At 44.6% G+C, this 17919-nt stretch overlaps 2 protein-coding genes across 8 annotated transcripts in view; one reads left to right on the top strand and one right to left on the bottom strand.

Annotated features, from left to right (window-relative positions):
* The window catches only part of INTS8 (integrator complex subunit 8), a 24014-nt gene extending 20436 nt beyond the window's left edge, over positions 1-3578 (top strand). For 2 of the 3 annotated variants that reach the window (XM_064648527.1, XM_064648538.1), the window contains 6 exons: positions 717-820; positions 2028-2078; positions 2719-2792; positions 2874-2938; positions 3032-3075; positions 3363-3578. In XM_064648527.1, coding sequence (XP_064504597.1) covers positions 717-820; positions 2028-2078; positions 2719-2792; positions 2874-2938; positions 3032-3075; positions 3363-3479 — 455 coding nt within the window. In that variant the 3' untranslated portion in view covers positions 3480-3578. Of the gene's footprint in view, positions 1-716; positions 821-955; positions 1068-2027; positions 2079-2718; positions 2793-2873; positions 2939-3031; positions 3076-3362 lie in introns of all 3 variants that reach the window. The other variant, XR_010429057.1, reaches the window with a different exon arrangement.
* On the bottom strand, positions 716-17919 carry CCNE2 (cyclin E2). 5 transcript variants are annotated; one of them, XM_064648562.1, is made up of 12 exons: positions 17823-17919; positions 16023-16061; positions 15829-15937; positions 15591-15650; positions 13509-13660; positions 11607-11742; positions 9061-9207; positions 7720-7815; positions 6868-7002; positions 6100-6211; positions 5284-5438; positions 716-4907 (listed from the first exon to the last, which is right to left on the bottom strand). In XM_064648562.1, the coding sequence occupies exons 2-12, from the start codon at positions 16034-16036 to the stop codon at positions 4806-4808; spliced, it is 1218 nt and encodes a 405-aa protein (XP_064504632.1). In that variant the 5' UTR covers positions 16037-16061; positions 17823-17919; the 3' UTR covers positions 716-4805. The 5 variants fall into 5 exon arrangements, with proteins under 5 accessions (XP_064504632.1, XP_064504650.1, XP_064504660.1 ...); XM_064648580.1 differs by having other exon boundaries at positions 15829-15934; positions 17823-17917; XM_064648590.1 differs by having other exon boundaries at positions 15591-15647; positions 15829-15934; positions 17823-17917.

Genomic DNA, 17919 nt, shown 5'->3' with positions numbered 1-17919 from the left:
GATGCTTTATAATCCCTGGGGTGAGGGGAAGGGTCTAATCAAGTGTTCAGTGCTGTCACCTTATATATGGGAGAATGATTCAGGGTTATAAACTGGCAGTTTACTGCTTGTACGAAGTGCAGCAGCATCCCGGAAGGAGACATTATGTAGGGATCCTCAAATCCGGTGCCTGAAACAACAGTGGTTGGAGCACTCCTGGCATGTGCCAGGTCTGTATTTCAGCAGCAATGTGGACAAGCTGCTCCTGCCACAGAGCCCCTGGAGGTCTTATCCTCATTTCAGGAAGAGCTGGGAGTAGAACTGATGCTGAACCATGAGAGGCCTGTGGTGGCATCAGCTGTTCCTCTCACTTCACCAACTAAACTTCTTTACTGCCACTGTGTGTGCTAAGTTCGCTGAAGGCAAACTTCTTTTCCACTCTTAGTGCTGATGGATTCAAGATCAACTACCTGAAAAAATTAAAAGTATTTCTCAAAAGGCAGAACTTTGTGTGTGATACTAGTTTTCCTGATTATGTAGTTTCCCATTCATCCATCACTGTTTTACCACCTCCTGTGTGTCCATGCTTTTTAAACAACGGTACACAAGTCACTTCCCCAGTAGAATTCAGCTATGAAATATATGTATATATGATTAATTCTATAAATAATTGATCTGACTACTAAGTAACTGCTGTATTTACTTTTAAGACCTTATTTTGCTTTTTTCCATGGCAGCAACGAATCAGTATTCAGCAGCCCTTCACTATTACCTACAGGCAGGAGCTGTGTGCTCAGACTTCTTTAATAAGATGGTGCCACCAGATGTGTACACAGACCAGGTGAGTTAAAGTGGGATTTAGATTTACAAAAATCCCTGTTTGGATTCAGTCAGCATCCTGATTCTACATAGAGACAAAACTGTTCCGCATACACACATTCCTGTAGCCTCTGGGGTTTTATATCTGTGCTTCCAGTGCTGGTATCGCATGGACGGAGCCTGCTTGTTTCCACCCGTGGTGCAGGCAAACTTTGTGTCCTGTCTAAATGCTTCTGAAATACTGTCTGCTCCGGTTAACATGGATGAGGGTAAGAAGCATGGATCACATTAGTAGTGAGATCCATACAACACTGGCTCCTTTTCCCACGCACTGGTATTTTTTCCCAGACTCTGACTGAGCAGAGCTGCATCAGGGCTGTGCAGGATTGTCTAGAAAGGGGTGGGATTGTAGTTTACCCTTGTCAGGGCGTGCTGGAGGCACAGCAGAGCAGGTATCTGTGCACTTTGCAGGTGGGTGTAACAAGTGGTTTGTCACTTGCGAATGGGCTGTGAGTGAGAGCCCCATCATCTCTCTGTGTTCTAGGGGAATCCTCAATCCCAGACACAGCATGTTCCAGTGACATCGTGCAGGATGTCACTTAACCTTTTTCCAGGCATTTGCTTGTTCATTAGGAAACCATTGCGTTCCTTGTAGTCTGTGTTTTGCTAGGCAGTAGGAAGGAACTGTCTAGACCCAGGGAAGGTGTCCTATCCAATTACTATTCCTTTCATGTTCCCATTTATAGGGCCAGTGAGAGCTTCAGATGCCATCTGGAAATCCTGAATGTTCACAGCCTGGTCTAAGCTGTGCCTCGTGCCAGGCTGCCATGGTGCAGGAGTCCCAGCAGGGACGCCTGTGCTGTCACACAGCACCAGGGGCCTGCCTTGGTGTCAGAGCTTTGTCAGTGCTGGTCCCACCCACCAGGCCTTTCCTGTGGGTGGCAGGACGTAAACGTGAAGCTTTTTGCCAGAGCAGGGCCTGGCTGCCTCACACAAACACAGGGTGCTGCTCCTCAGCACATGCTGACCCTTGGGACATCTCTGAAGTGATGAACGCTCAGTTGATCAGTGGATATGCTAAAACCCCAAGGTTAGGGGGCTTAGAAGAATGTAAATAGCTATTTAGCGGGTCCCTTGCATTAAAAAAAAAAAGAATCACAAAAATTGCTGTTTGTGTTCCAAGATGAGCATTTCAGAACTTGTGTTTTGTGTTTTTAACCCTTCTCTAGGTGATAAAAAGAATGATCAAGTGCTGCTCTTTACTAAACTGTCACACCCAGGTGAGAGGTGAAACATGGCATTAAGTAAAATATTTGTTAATATTTTGATGATAAAAAGTGGGGAGAACTTTTTTAAAAAGACTAAATCCAACTTTCCTTGGAAAGGCAATCTGCAGTAAAGTAGATTTTGTTGTTACCTTTGCTTCTAGGACACACAAAGGACTGAAATTAATGAGTAAATAAACATATATTTGGAAATGTTCTAAAAAGTAGTAGTCTGTGAGTGCTTTGGCCTACTTTTCTCTTATAATGCAGATTTTTTTTTTAGAGGAACAGTACAGTATCTGTGGGGTGGTGTTGGGAACCTGGCCTTGTTCTTCATGATAACCACAGGTGGCTGTTGCTGATCAGTGGGAACGTTCATTCTCCAAGAAGTAACAAGCTTATATTTGGCTCTGATTTAAAAGCTGTTAAATGCATTTAGAAACCTGGAAACCAAGTCAGTCCCTTCAGATCTGAGTAAATTCCTCTTAGCTATCGCCACTGTTGATGTGTCAGAACAAGCCCTATTCAGGTGCTCAGAATTTGCTAAGACTAGATTAGGTCCAGAAAGGCACTGGGATTAGCAAGGTGGTGTGTGGAAGGTTTCAGTGTGGGGGGAATTCAGGCTGTCAGAATCACTGCAAGTCTTTCATTACAGGTAGCTATTTTGTGCCAGTTCCTCAGAGAAGTTGATTATAAAACTGCGTTTAAGGCACTGCAGGAACAGAACAGGTAAATGTTACAACAAAGTTTATAGATGCATAAACCCAGAATGTGAATGTGTCAGTTAACCTAACGTGCCTTGTCCTTCAGTCATGATGCCATGGATTCTTACTATGAATACATCTGGGATGTCACCATCTTGGAGTATTTGACATGTATCCTTTTGCTGGAATGCCACTCATACTGGATGTTCGCAGCTGGAATAAATCTGTTTCCTCTCTAAGTGACTTGCCTTGACTGGCCCTCAGATCTCCACCACAAAAGAGGCGAGACAGACAAGCGGCAGATAGCAGTAAGTTAAACTGGGGGGCTCAGGGTGCTGGGATTTCTTTAGAGCATCTTTCTTTCCCTGAAACCACATTTAAAAAGAATTGCCACTTCCAGTTTTAATTTTGTCACACAATTCTTTTAGAGTCTGTGTGCTCCTGTGAAGCTGTGGCTCTAAAGTTGTAGGGATGGGGTGGCAGAGCATGTTACAGAAATAAATCACCCATGGAACTAGTGCTGAAAATGCCTTAAAGTGAAACAGCTTTACTGGAAGGCCTTTTGCTAATGGTGTCTCTCCTCTTCTGTTTCAAGATAAAAGCCATTGGCCAGACAGAGCTGAATGCCAGTAATCCAGAGGAAGTCCTACAGCTTGCTGCGCAGAGAAGGAAAAAGAAGTTTCTTCAAGCAATGGCAAAACTTTACTTCTAGGCAAATGCTGGAAAACTTATTATAAAACATGTAGAAGTGAAAAAAAAATCTTTCAAGACTTTATTATTTTTAAAAACGCATTTAAATTTTTATACAACATTTACAGCCTAGTATCTTTCTTCTTAGAAATAGATGAAATCTTATAATAAACCCCTTATTTTTACAAACTGTACAGAAGGCTGGAAGCAACTTCAGCTAGTTCCACAATGGCTTGTTTGAAGAAGACATGAATTCAAGTTTGTCAAGTTGGTGTGAGTGTAATGTGGATGTGGGTGGCACCTGATGCTCTAGTGCAGCTTCAGGGGCTGCTCAGTGTCATGTAACACTTGTCCCTGGACATGAGGCACAGGTAGGAGCATCATGAAAGAGGGAGGAGGACTTGATACCCATCTTTCCCAGTACTGCCCTTCATCACAGAAGTGACTCAGAGGTAGTGAATATTCCAAGAAAAACACAGTAGTTAATGCTGTTTATAAAACACTGATAACTTACAGCTCCACAGTTTAAAATACTGTTCCTATGACGGGAGTGGTTGTAGAGTACCTGCAGCTCACTTTATTCCATACCTTCTCCAGTTCTCATTATGTTCTTTTTGCAAGTTGGTGGCTGGCTCGTATAGGACAGAACTCCTTCCTTCCAGGACTGTACTTCCAGTTATGGTTACTTCAGCAGCAGGTCCTTTGCTGATACTCTTACCTGAGGTCAGTGATAACATTAAAACCAAAGTTTATGGCAGGCTTAAATGGCTGCCATAAATTTATCAGCCTCCTGTGGAGCTGGAATTTGATACAAGGCTGGCTACGCTGTACTGCACCGGCAGAGTGGTTTCAGACATAAACCGCTAACCCACAGGCCTCTGTAATACTGCACCTGAGCTGGGGGACTAACTGACAGGCAGTGAGCTCTGGCCTTAGCAAGAGAAGAAAACGAACAAGTCACGAAGTGGTAATCGGTACAAGCTGTCAATAAGTTCTCCTGCACATTTAGCCCAACTTAAAGCAAGTGTGACATGTAAGCTGAATGGAGCAATTTTGCCACTAGGCACTATTAAAAAAGTTCTTGAAATTAATAAGTTAGGAATGGTGAGAATTAAACTAAGTTGTGTCATAATGGACCAAGGTGGTCCGGGCTCCTGTGACAGCAGGGTGGAATGCTCAGCTGAACTCTTTTTGTCAAGTCTCAAGGATGATGCTGGTCTCAATTTCCTGCTGCGTCTTTTACTGCCAAAGTCTTGAATAGCAGTAAAGAACGAGTCACCTTTAGTGTGGTCTTGTTCTGAAGCACCAAGTCCTGTTTCTGAATCTGTTAATGGTGTTTGACTGTATTTCATTTCTTCTCTGTGCTTTTGGGAGGGGTTATTATTCCACCTGTTGACAGGGGTGATAACTGACCCGGGGCAGTGGACACTACTCCACTGTTCACTTCTTCCTGTGAATGGGGGGAAGAAGACACCAGTTAGTACCCACCACAAGGTCGGCTCTTTTGTGTCACTAGTCAGCAGTGCTACCTCACACCACTCATACAATTCAAGTACTCCAGAGTTAGGATACTGAGTAAAGCCAAGGTGACATTACACAATGAAGTAAAGATTATTATCTTAGGAACACCTCTCCAGTACTGGTAATCCAAGTGTTTACTTATGGCCTAGGAATGTTACAGTAAAACGCATGTTGTTTACAGCATCACTGGTAGTTGGGCACATCTGACCACACTGGCTGAGCAGAGCCAGGCCAGGTGTGAGCAGGGAGAAGGGATGTGTAATGTACCCTCAGCTGTCTGAACTGCACATCCATAGACCACCTACCAGCATGTCCAAGTAATTTGTGTGTGTCTGGATATTATGTCGATCTTCTGCTGCAACCTTCTTAAAGTTCTTAAGCTTCACAGGGAATCTTTTTGCCACGTTCATAAAAGGAACCATCCATTCTACACACTCTGAAATGTTCTCCCAATCTAAGCCTAGGGAATAGAACACAGGAATATATTTAAACATTATGAAGGAGTTGCAGTGTTCCAAAATGGCCATAAGTTTAAAAAAAAAACAATAAATAATAGTGCAGATAGAAATTCAGAAGCATCCTCCCAGAAACTGGCAGCATTTTCTTATGCTTGTTACATGGAAGGGTAGTGGCTAAGGATGGTGAGTGCAGGTCACAAGGGTTCTTGGTGCTTTCCAGGGAAGGCTGAAGCAACTTTCAGCTTCAGCAGAATGTTTTGGGTCATGCTATAAAATATACACTGGGTGCTGCTGAGAGACATGACTGCTTGGGAACTACATTTTAGGAGAAAAAGTAGCCAAATATATAGCTAATGATCCCTCAAATAATGGGAAATAATAGAGCAAGTATTATCCCAAAACCAAGAACAGTAAATCTGCCTCATTTCCTTAGCAAAGACTGCACTTCTGAAGGGGTGTCCTTCTTTTTTGAGTCTTTGTAACATCTGAAATGGTAGGAAGTGAAATTAGGGGGAAAAGAAACCCACAGAACAAGCTATTAGTGTCCCTGTAGCTTTTGCTCTTTGGCAGTCTGGTAAACCAATACACTCCAGCTGCCTTGAGCCTGTGAGAGCTTCCAGAATTCCCTGCTCAACAAGGCCAAGCTTTATAGCGGTGTCTTACCTGAAGCTTTCTTAACTATTTCAATTGAGGTATAGTGGCAGAGCGCTGCAGCAGCTAGTGTTCTGTACTGGAAATCCAAAGAATTCACATCCAGAATACACAGATCTAAAAGCTGAGGAAATGAAGAGTAACAAATTTTAACAGCTGATACTTTAGCATAATCCTGTCTCAGAGATGGCTGTGCATACACATTCCTACAGGTTCTGCCTTGGAACAGGGCTGAGCTCCAAGAAAATACTTTAATAAATTTAAATACTACCTAGTGTGGTATTTACATCACTGAGCTACCCAGCTTCAATAAACCTGAGATTAGGGACAAAACATGCCCATGCAAACTGAACCACACTCAAAACAGACAAAACACTCCCCAGGCTGCCTTCTCAGCAATTACACAGAAACACAGTTAGGGGCAACACAGTTAAAACCAGCCAACTTTCTGTAGGGTCCTAAATTATCCACCTCCTTCTCAGAGCTGTTGCTGCTGTTTACAGAATGCTGCAATGTATAGTAATTAAAAAAATAACAGATTTTTATTTTTCCAGGGTACAGTAAAATTTTAAAATATGTGAAGCAGGGAGACAAGAAACGGGGGTGCTTGTCCTCAAAACTGAGTATGAACTTCGGTGGTAGAGTCAAACTTGCACATTCCTTAAAAAGTAACAGGTGAGTGTAAACAAGGGAACACTTCCTTTCATGGCTTTTGAGGTGTAATGTTAAGTTTTTCTTGTCATCACTCCAAGAAGCACTTTCCAACAGTTTAGTACCTACCTGTGCTATCTGAATGAATTTTTCCTGAGAATACTGAGGTAGCAGCACTTTTGGGACATCCTTCAGAGCATCCACTTGAAGATAGAGGTTCAGCCAGGAGACAATTGTCACTGGACAGAGTTCCCATTTTAAAGCCTGCAAATATTTACCAAACAGTTAAGTGCCTTAAACCACTTGAGGATAGTTTTCTGCTCTGACTTCTTCACATACCCCTCCTTATGAAATTATTGCACAGATCGTTAAAAGACCCTAATGATCATGTACAATTTCAAGTACAGTCACTTTAGATTGCATTCTCACTGCTTTTTGAACAGGGTTTGCTACGATCAGCACAAACATGTAACCCTATGCCTTTGCAGTTGGATCTTGTGTACCTTCCCCATTCAGAAGCTGGGAAGTTAAAGAGTATTTCCTCAAGCCTTCAGGCTAGCTGCCTGAACCTGCAGCTCATATCTGTTAAGGAAGAATAGATTTACAAAGAGTTCTGTGCTGGTAAGGATGGATCCTTGCCAACATGAGGGGCACTGAGTAGTATCAGGTCTTTGCCTGGCTCTCTAGAGACCCCAGTTCCTGGACAGCAAGGGACCTTGGAAAGCGCAGTGCATTACACTGACAGCCTTCTAGCCTGCCCCAGTAAGAGCCTTTATGTTCATACAAGCATGAGAAACCTGCTTGACTTCTCACAGTCAGGGATTGTACCCCAGCCAGGGGCTTCAGAGGTCCACTGCACATACAACAGAAACAGGGACGTACTAAACGTGTTCTCTTTCTAAGCAAATAAGTGACATTAAAACACAAGGCTCAGCTGGACAGTCTTCCAACCAGCACTTAAAAACACAGCTAAGTTATTACCTTTAACATAATAAGTTCCATTCTTACAATATCATCTTCACTGCAAGCACCATCAGTGACGTAAGCAAATTCCTGTATTTTAGGAGCATAGATTTCCTTTAAAGGGAGAGAGGGAGGGAAAATGAAGATTAGAGTGTCTTACAGTTCTAAGAAAGACTGAGAAAATACTGGCAAATACTTTTCTGTCCCCATCAACATGTTAACATTTCTTATGCTACAACAGTGTTTTTCTCATGTGTGAGGTAACCTGAAACTCACAGGATGAGGAGATAGCATATAACCTACTTGTTTTTTAATATGTTGTAAAACACAATGGAGTTATAGCAACTCTTTTAGCTTTTGGGGAAATAAATGCTGACCAAGCAATCAGAATCCCCTTTCATTTATACTCTTTCTACTCAGCCATTCCAACTGATGTGAAAACATGCACCATCCTAATTCTGGTACAGGACACTGCTGTGCTAGAAATGGGTGGCTACTACAGGTTACCTGCAACGTCAGTGCTGAGGTAGTTGTGCAGATTAAAAAAAAAAATTAAAAAGCTAGAGAAAGATGAGAGAAAATGCCAGCCACTCTAACTGGCAAAATCCATACTGCAGAGATGGTTAACAAGGAAATTTGCCAACCCAGTCATGCCAGTTGGGACCAAGCATAGCTAGGTGTGTTAGTAAAAGAGAGCGTGCCAGCAAAACTCCTCCTATACCAGCTGGCTCTGTGGCCACTCTACAGCTCCATTCACTTCCTTAGGACAGGTAGCACAGAACCTTAGCATTGGGAATAACAGTGAGATCTGGGGATTCCCAATATTAAAACGTAATATCCCAAGTGTTCCGCTCAGCCTGGCCTACCATGCACTACACAAAAATATGCTCTTGGCTCGGAGCTGTAGCACACAATGTAACAATGTCACCATTGCTGCACTTTAAAAGACTAAAACTCCACTAAATGGGTTTATAAGGATATCAGCCTGATGTACAGGCAGTTTGAGACTTAGGCTTGGTTTTGTTCAAGTCCCACACCCATTCCTGAGACTGTTTGCCAACTGCTGTATATTTGAAAAAAGACAAGACAAAACAAAACAAAGCTACTTCTAGCACGTTTGCATGCCTTTTAAGTTTATGTGGTCTCCTTCCCTGCTGCTCAGGAAAGGGAGGACACAGACTACACTCCAAGAGATTGACATGTGCACAGCTGAAGGAAGACAAAAAAATTTCCCCTTCTGACTCTCAGTATTGTACATACACCATCAAGTTCAAAAGATTCAGACAGAAGAAATAAATGTTATCACTGTCCTTTTAGTCACTCCAAATTCAATATCCTCCCTGTAAGAGAGATTCTTACCTCAAGTTTGGAGGCAATGAATAATGAGGTAATTCCTATGAGCTGAAGCATGCTCTTGTTAATGTTCTTTTGTGTCAACATGAATCTATCAAAAAAGTCTTGAGCTAGATAGAAGGTTTCCCGATGGAGTGCATACACCTCACACACCTACAACAGGAAAAAAGAAACCAATTCAGTTTTCTGTTATAAAACTCTGTGTACACACATTGGAGTATTCAAGCTTTAATAGCAAAACACAATGTGCACTATTTCATCTTTTGCACACACAAACCATCATATACCTAAGTGTGGAAGGATGCAATGGTTAGTATGGGATTGGAAAAGGTATTTCCCACTGCTCCCATCCAAACACAAATTGCCTATGATATACTAACATACTTTGAAAAAATACTTTTTCCAATTTAAATAGCAATCATTTTTCCTAAAAATGGCGTACAGTTTTTCACTCAAAGTCTTGTTGAGGGGAAAAACCCAACAAAACCACAATGTGCGCACACACACACACACTAATTAGCTAGATTAAGAATACTAAGGGCTCAAACCTCAAGTTGAAGTCAGTGAGCAAATCCCCCCTGTATTCCTAGTAGGTCTGTCCCAGGGTAGAACCACTAAAAAAAAATTTGAACTCTTTGGCTTACGGCAAACGAGCCTGGAAGCTGCTGCTGGAGGGGCCTCTGCTGGCAGGCCAGGAGCGCTGCTGCAGCCCCTCAGGCTCACTGACGGCCTCACTAAGCAGGAACAAAACTACAAGAGCGGCCATCTGCTCCATCCCAGTGCGTGTTTCCCTGGCAGGGAGAACTTTTAATACTCGCATTGTATCAAAGTGTTTCAAATGTCAGTTCAACAAAAAAGGGGAGGAGATTGCCCAGGCCTGGAGATCTTAGGGGGAGCTCTACTTTTTCATATAATCTCTAATTGAATTTGGGTGAGACTACCACAAATGCATCTTATCTGCAACTCTATATCCCTTCCACAACTAGAAAACAGTTAGATACCTATAAATTACTTACAATCTACATGCAGTAAAGAACAGGAACAGAAAAGAATATCCAAGAAATAGATCCTAAGTGCTTCATTATTTTTCTTGGATACTATTAGCTATTTCCCAAGATAAGGTTGGAGGCTCATTTGCAAATTAAAACCCTTCCTGACCACCAAAAATTCAACTGGTTGGCAGAAATAGCACATTCTTTTAGACCTGATATAATATTTGCCAATTGCTGTGCTACTCTGATGTTATTTGTTCCAAAGAAGAATCAGAACCACAACCGTACAGATCAGGCCCACCCATAAATAAATGGCATCATTATTGTAAAAGTGTATTGTCCAAACATAATAATGCTTATTGTAAAAGTGTGTTGTCCAAACATTAAATGGTAACTCAGTTATAATACTACAGAAGACAGTGTTAGGAGTTGCTGGGATTTAAATCCACTGCAGCGTGTTGAACCACCAAGCTAGACAACAGCAAGGCCCTTGCTGACATTCTTGTTTGGAAACTGGGTGATTTCCTAAGAGTTCAAGACTTTAGAAAAAGTGCAACAAACCAATGTAATGGTAGTATGTAAATTACACTTTAGAGGAAGTAGAAGCACACAACTAGAATAGTTTTTATATTCAGTCCATATTATTAAAAAAACAAAAACCAAAACACTTTCCTTTTTCTTGAAATTCCCTGCTCTTAGCACTGGCTGCTCCACCAAGACAGTGAGAGTGCCACTGTAACATCTGCTTCCTTGGAATACTTGATGTGGAATTGATAATCCTGCAAGGACTCTTCTGCTGATGGGCAAGGATTGCATCAGGCAAAGATTGCTTTTGGCAGTGGTGATTGAATTTGCTCAATATAAAGTTCTTGGAAACACCTCCAAACCATAACTTTCTATTTACAACACTGACACTCCTTCACATAGGCTGCCAAGATTGAGAGCTTTTATTGGACAACTGGAATAGTCTTAAGTAAACCAATTAGATCAGAATATGGATATGATTTATTTGTAGACCTTTCACATAGGGATCTGTCTATATCAAGAACCTTCAGCTCTCAGCCACTGATGTACTACTTTCTTCTGCTCTCTTCATATGATAAAATTAAAAATTCCCTATGGAGTCGGTAAATAGCACCAGGGGCTGACACTCCGAAGCTCTTGACAGGGACAGGGTGATAACTCAAGTCCTCGATACAGATGTTTCACGGCTTAGATACAGTCTAACACGTAAAGTCAGAGTTCCATACCTGGTCTGTCTATAGCAATTTCACTACAAGTCTCAAAATTAGATTTCTCTCCCTTGCAAGTAGTATGGCAAGGGCAAAAGTTAAGTACTATTGCTCACTGCCCTGTGTGGAACATTCAGCATCTCCTGCCAGTGAAGGCCTGGATGTAGCTCACCAAGGGGATCAGAAGCAGTCACTGGTTCTGTTGCAAAATAGTTTTGCCATTTTTTCATAACAGAACGTGTTGGTATTAGATATTTATATAAAAGCTGTGCTTCTACCTGCCTACTTCACAGGCACAACACATGGCAAAGTAACTAAAAGAACACACCTCCAAGAGCCAGTCCAACAGTATCGATCTCATGTGAGGCTGCAAACTGGAATGTAGTGACGTGAAGTGTTTGCAGTGAGCGTATCTGTTCTCCTTCATCAGGATGTTCAGCCAGATATCTTTGGAGTTTCCCCAGCTACAGAACAGAATTACACAAAGCATTATTAAGTATGTATTCAGCTCACAAAAGGAGAATAAAAACCACTGTTTATTGTTTACAGACATTCGGAAACAAAAAATTCCACATACTACAAGATCTTTACGGTAATCGCAAAACTGCAGGTATGCCTGGGACATTTTACACCACCACAACAGCAGCCTGCGAAGATCATCAGCCAGTCCAGTTCTATAGAACAGACATTAAACCTGAACATGTGCCTCCCAAAGTTGCACATGCAGGTAGTTTCCTATTTTGCCTAGTTGGGTTGCTGTTCAAAGAGCGAGATAAAACCAAACCCTCCCCCATAAAAAAAGGTAACACATCCCCTAAGAAAGAGAAGACATACATGAAGTTGGTCCAGCTTAGTTTGAGAAAAACATTTACAGATCGTATTTAAGTCACTCATCCATCCCTTTATTGCCTAGCCTACTTCAAGGCTCAGAAGCAGCCTACTGAGAGGAAAACTGAGTTCCTGTTTATTGCTAACATCTATTTGCACTCCAGTCTACTTGGGAAGATGATGCCCATATCATCAATATGGTTTCTTTGTATTTGTTATTAATTGATATCAGCTTTTTCTTAGATGTACTTCTCATGCTGCAGGTACTAAGAGGGACAGTGTGTTAACCAGTGAAATTATGATTTCCTACTGAAATTTTCGGAGCTTTATATTTACCTTTCCCCAAGCAGAAGTAGAGAGACAGAGCTGACCACAGGTATTGCCTACAAATTCTAAACCACATCAGTTTCATTCTGCCATCATAAGTTAAAAGCTGGAGAGATACTTGTTTGTTTAACGCACGAGTCCCCCAGTTTAAGCAAGCAAGCATTGAGAAATCAATTACAATCTTCCTACAGCAATTAGGGAAGCGTGAAGAAGTCAGGAAAAGTAAATTATCCTCTTATTCAGCTTATCAGAAAGGACGGAGGTCAGCTTTACCAGATGCCTATCAACAAGAGGATTAAACACCTTGCATGGAATTCTGTATCTGACCATGCCTTTGAGGCAAAACATCAACAGGCAGCATCTCCCAGTTCTGATCAAGTTTTGGCCAGAACAAAAAAAACCCAAAAGTGTATCTAGAAAGTTTCTCTTAAAGTAATGCTTCACATTCTGCTTCTTTTCTCAATCACCTCAGCAGAAGTTTTCCCTAATACATCGCAGTAAATTTACCACCTCTTTCTTTAAACCCCAGGCTGATACAAATAGCAGCTGATACTCATCTAACACACCTGAATGTCTAAGAAATTCTGAAACTGAAAACTATGATTTAGTCATATAATCTACCCCTCCGAGAAGGGAAGCTTTCTAGAATTGTGACTGCACTAAGCATACTGTACTGCATTAGCAAGCTACTTGTAATATTGCCACAAGTTTATCTGAACATTTTAAAGTTCTCAGTGAAAATTTTGCTTCATATTTTTTGGTCACTCAGTTCTAATAGTACTGAAAAAGTTTCGTTTAACCATTATGTGCCTCTTAACCACTTGGAGTCTCCCGTGTTAAGTTATAAAAGGACAGCTTTGAAAGATGAAAATTATCTGTCTGGTAAGATAAGATAAGATCAGGAAAAAAACCCCAACAAAATGTCTATCTTTTTTTTTTTTAAGACATTGAATTTTTTGTGGAATAAGGAGACAAGCAGAGGTGTGTATTATACAAGCACAATGCAACAGATTTTATTGCAGTAGTTTAGCATATTTGATAAAACATCAACAACTACTGCATCCAGTAAACTTACTTGAGTTCAGGCAAAGGCGACGGATTTATGAAGAGGTTACTGAACCTGTACTTTTTGAATCTTGAGAAGTCAGTGGTCACTGATTCTTTGTGAGGTGTTTCAATAATTATGCAAGGCGAGATGCCTCCAGTTATCGTGGGCGGCCAACAACTCTGCAAAACAAACAAGGTATCTTTAAAATGCTGGTTTTACTGTGAGAGTAAGAAAGGCACGAAGTAGATTATAGTAACAGCAATATATGTAAAGTATGTTAGTCTTTTTGGATCTCAGCATCAATTCAGGCACCGAAACCAAGAAAGACAAATCAAATGCCAATAAAACCTTTCACAGTAAAGAGGGAACATGTATAAACAGATTTGATGGATTTGGGGAACTCAGCTTTGACAGAGACAACCATCTTTAGTTCATGAACCCACAAGTAACCTATTTGTTGCTTGAGTTGCTCAGTTACAGTACAAAAGGCAAAGATACTCATTGGTATTGAAACAGAAGACTGTAGGTTGCTAGTCCTATCTACTTATCTACTCAGAGGGAAAAGAAAGGAGAGGGTGGAGGTTCTACTGTCTCTCAGTGGAAATTCAGCAACTTGTTATCTTCCAATTAAGTGCTCCAGAGAGGAGCCACCCATCTCAGCTCCAGAGCTAGATACCCACACTAAGCAAGCAGCAGCTGTTAATACCTCTCAGCCTGCAAATGCCAAATATGGGATGCAATGACTCAAAAGGAAAGAAGTGCAAAGGTATTCATGCAGAAGGCCTCAGAGAAGGAATTCTAGATTACTGTAGTTAACTATAACCTGTTTCACTAACACTTATTTGGCTCTACATAACCAATACAAGTAAGGAGATATCAAATCCAAGGAGCACATGCAATGTTGTAGTGGCTGACAACCTTCAAAATGGTGACACAGAACTTTAATTGTGTGGAGCTGGGGGAGAAATCCCATTCATAAAGAATGGCAACAACAGCCTCTGAACACAGAAACTTTTCTTATATAGTTGACTTGCAAGGTAAACTACACAGGATTCCCTTAGTATATCCAAACCTATTTATAGCCAGACTTCAGTATCCCAAGAGTGAAGTTACATATTCCAGCAGAACTGACCTTAAGGTGCAGCCCAGAGAAAAGGGAGGTCCTACTCCTCCTTCTCTCCTGTGGTCCTCACTGCCCAAGTCCACCCCTTCCTTCTTTGGTCAGCTTTGATGCTTGTCAGACCCTCTGCTGGGTTGATTCAACTCACTAACCTGGCAAAACATTAACTGAACCTGCATACTGCTTCATTCAAAGAGAACCAAAAATAGAGCAAGGCAGGGGATGCAGTGCATGGCCAGCTATCCAGGAAGGAGACAGGAAAGCAGTATTTCCCCCTTTCAGCAAAGGTAAGTTGTGACACGCAGTTTCACTCCAAGTACAGCTGATGTACTTACATAGCATTTTTTCCTACTCAAGGTTTACAAAGATAGCCCCACAATCAGAAGAGTTTCACTTCACCATAGCTGTTAAGTCTCATTTACCTTACGAACAGAAAAACCGCAAACAAGATTGTTTGCAAGAGAAACTTATATTATTTTACTAATCAGCTTTAAAATAAATGTCTGTAAAGCCCCTCACTTGTTTTAAGAGTAGTCCGTGTTAGTGAAAACAGATTCCTAAATTGATTTAAATAATCAAAAGAACTGTTAAATGGAAGTAAAGACAGCCTGCATGGTTATGAGACAACTAAATGGCCGTGAAACCACACCTAAAGTTAAAACAAGTGCAATGATCTTGTTTAGACTTGCCTCTAGGCCTTACCTGCTCTGCATATGGAATTGTTCTGAAATATCTGGATTTATTCTTTTACACCTAACCTACTCTGCAGTGGTTTTTACACTGAAGGATCCTTTATCTGCAACAAAGTCACATGTAAAAAAGGCAAAAACATTTAGAGAGGTGCTAAGCTCCCACAGCTTTTAATATCTGAAGATACAAACTTCCCCTATTCAATACTTTCAGGTGTCAAATGCATGATTTCACACCCATCAACATAAACCAGATGGAGTCCCTCACCTAGTTTGATCTGGTATTCAGGATTGAATTACCTTAATCTCATATTGATGTTTTTTAGCAATTTTTCCATCTTCTCTTTTCTTAATCTCCTGCTGAGAAGAGACACACATCAATACACTGACAGTGAGCAGCACACCCACCTCTAGAGCTCAGGCAAACTCTTGCTACCCCGTCCCACTTTATAACTTGGCAGAGTAAAGACTGTCCCATCCAAATGCACTGGAGAACTTTCAGTATTATTAAACTTTTCAAGTTGCCCAAATAGGTCACCTCTGCTGTTCTCCTTTTTCTGGTCTGGAGATAGTCTAGTGTTTTTAGTTCTTGTGGAGACTCTTCTTGGCAGGACAGTGGCTGCTGCTGCTTGGCTTGCAAACGGCTACTGCGAAGAGCAAAAAGACATTAGACATTGGGAGAGCAGTTGTTGGATGAGTACAGATAATCTTGGCACAAAACTAACAGCTTACCTGCGTCTTGACATCTTCTTTGGGTTTTAAGATCTCTACCTGGATCAAAGGAATAAGATGAGCTCAGATACTGTATCATCACAAAACTAAGACCAAGTTCCCTACTTTGCATCATGAACTCATCACAAAAAGCAACATGGTTTACACAGCTCAAACAGAAGGGCACAAGCACTCTACCGGCCTCAGGAACCCCTGAGCAGAGGATGACTGTGGTATATAACCACACACGGCTCCATGTCCTGCTGCAGGGTGCCCAGGTGTGCCAGTGGCCAGTGTGACTCAGGCTGGATGGGGGTGTGGAGGAAGTTGTAAAGGGACATCTCCCACACAAGAGGATGTGGGGGGTCCACGGGGCTGTGACCCCCTCCACTCCTCCCCACCCTCCATTCCAGGTACCTCCACAGACACAGGTTCTGCCGGTGCTGCCGCTCCCCCGGGTGGATTCCCCCCCACACCTGCCGGGTTGGCGGTGCCGCGCTGGGACGGGCCGGGCCGGGCGCCGCCCGCGCTCCCGCCGCGCCGGTTCCGCGCCAATTTCCAGCGAGCGGGGAGGCGGCGGCGGCCTTGCCGGGATCAGGCTGGGCGAGGGGCACCGCCGCCCTCCTGCGCTCCCCCTCCCGCGGGGCCGATCCGGCACCCACCCGCTCCTGAGAGTGTGAGGGGACAGGGCCACCGCCCCGCCCCCCCGCGCTCCCGCCTGACGGCGAGTGCGGCTCCCTCCAAAACCTGAGGGGGAAGGAAGGGGCTGCCGGGACGGCGCCTCACACGCGGGACACCCACCCCCTGCCAAGACACCCCTCACAGGGACCCTCCGAGGCAGGGACTGGGGCTGTGAGGGGGTGTCCCCACGGGCACCCCACTCCGAGGGCCGAGGCGGGGGAGCGGGGACCAGCAGGGTGCAGCGCGGGCGGCGGTCGGGGTCAGCCCGCCAAGCGGCTCGGCTCGGCCGGCATCCCCGCCCCCAGCGCGCCCGGCTCCCTCCAAAACCGGGCAGCCCGCCCCCCGCGGGGCTCTCCAAGAAGGGCGCGGGGCAGCCGATGGCGGGATCCCGCCGGCACCCCGCGCTGCTCCCGCCGGCACCCCGCGCTGCTCCCGCCGGGTGCACTCGCCCGGGCCATCACCGCTCACAGCCCCCTGCGGATGGGGCCGCTCGTGGGGACATCCTCCCCCAGCCCGCTCTCCTCAGACACTCTCCCTCCAAAACGCTGCCCGGGCGGGCGGGCGGGCAGGCAGCCCGCCTTACTGCTCCCGGTCACTGCTCCCGCCTCACCGCTCCCGCCTCATCGATCCCAGTCACTGCCCCGCGCCGCCGCCAGTGCGCCCCTGACATCCCCCAACACCGGCACCGGGTCTGCCGGTACCGCCACCACCACTACTACCATCATCACCACCATTCTAACCACCACCATCAGCGTTAGCATCACTACCATTATTATCGCCACGCCAGCCACCCCCCGTCCCTCCCGACAGTACCCCGCGCACCTCTGCCGCTGCCGCCCGGGCCGCACTGCTCAGCTGGCGCCGGCGCCAACCCGCTATATAGCGCGCCGGGCCCGCGCTGCGCATGTGCGAGGGCGGCAGGCGGCTCCCCTGCCCGCCCGCGCCCCGCTCGCCCCAGCGCCGCCCCTGGGCCGCGGGGCCGCGCCGACCCCCGCAGCCCCCGGGACACTCCGCGTCCCGCTCGCCCGCCCCGTCTCTCCCGGCAGAAGCGTCCCGAGAGAGCGGCAGGCAGCGCCGGGAGGAGCGCTGCCACCGCTGCCGCCGCCCGCTGCCGCCCGCTGCCTCCCCCTGCCCTGGCACCTCTCCGTCTCCCAGGGCACACCCGGCACCATCGCCCCGCTCCGCTCCACCGGCCCCGCGTCCCGCCGGGACGGCGGCGGCTCCGCCGGCGGCCGCG

This window comes from Pseudopipra pipra, chromosome 1 (genome assembly GCF_036250125.1).
Source record: "Pseudopipra pipra isolate bDixPip1 chromosome 1, bDixPip1.hap1, whole genome shotgun sequence".
Lineage (NCBI taxonomy): Eukaryota > Metazoa > Chordata > Aves > Passeriformes > Pipridae > Pseudopipra > Pseudopipra pipra.
This window is presented reverse-complemented; position numbering and strand designations above follow the sequence as displayed.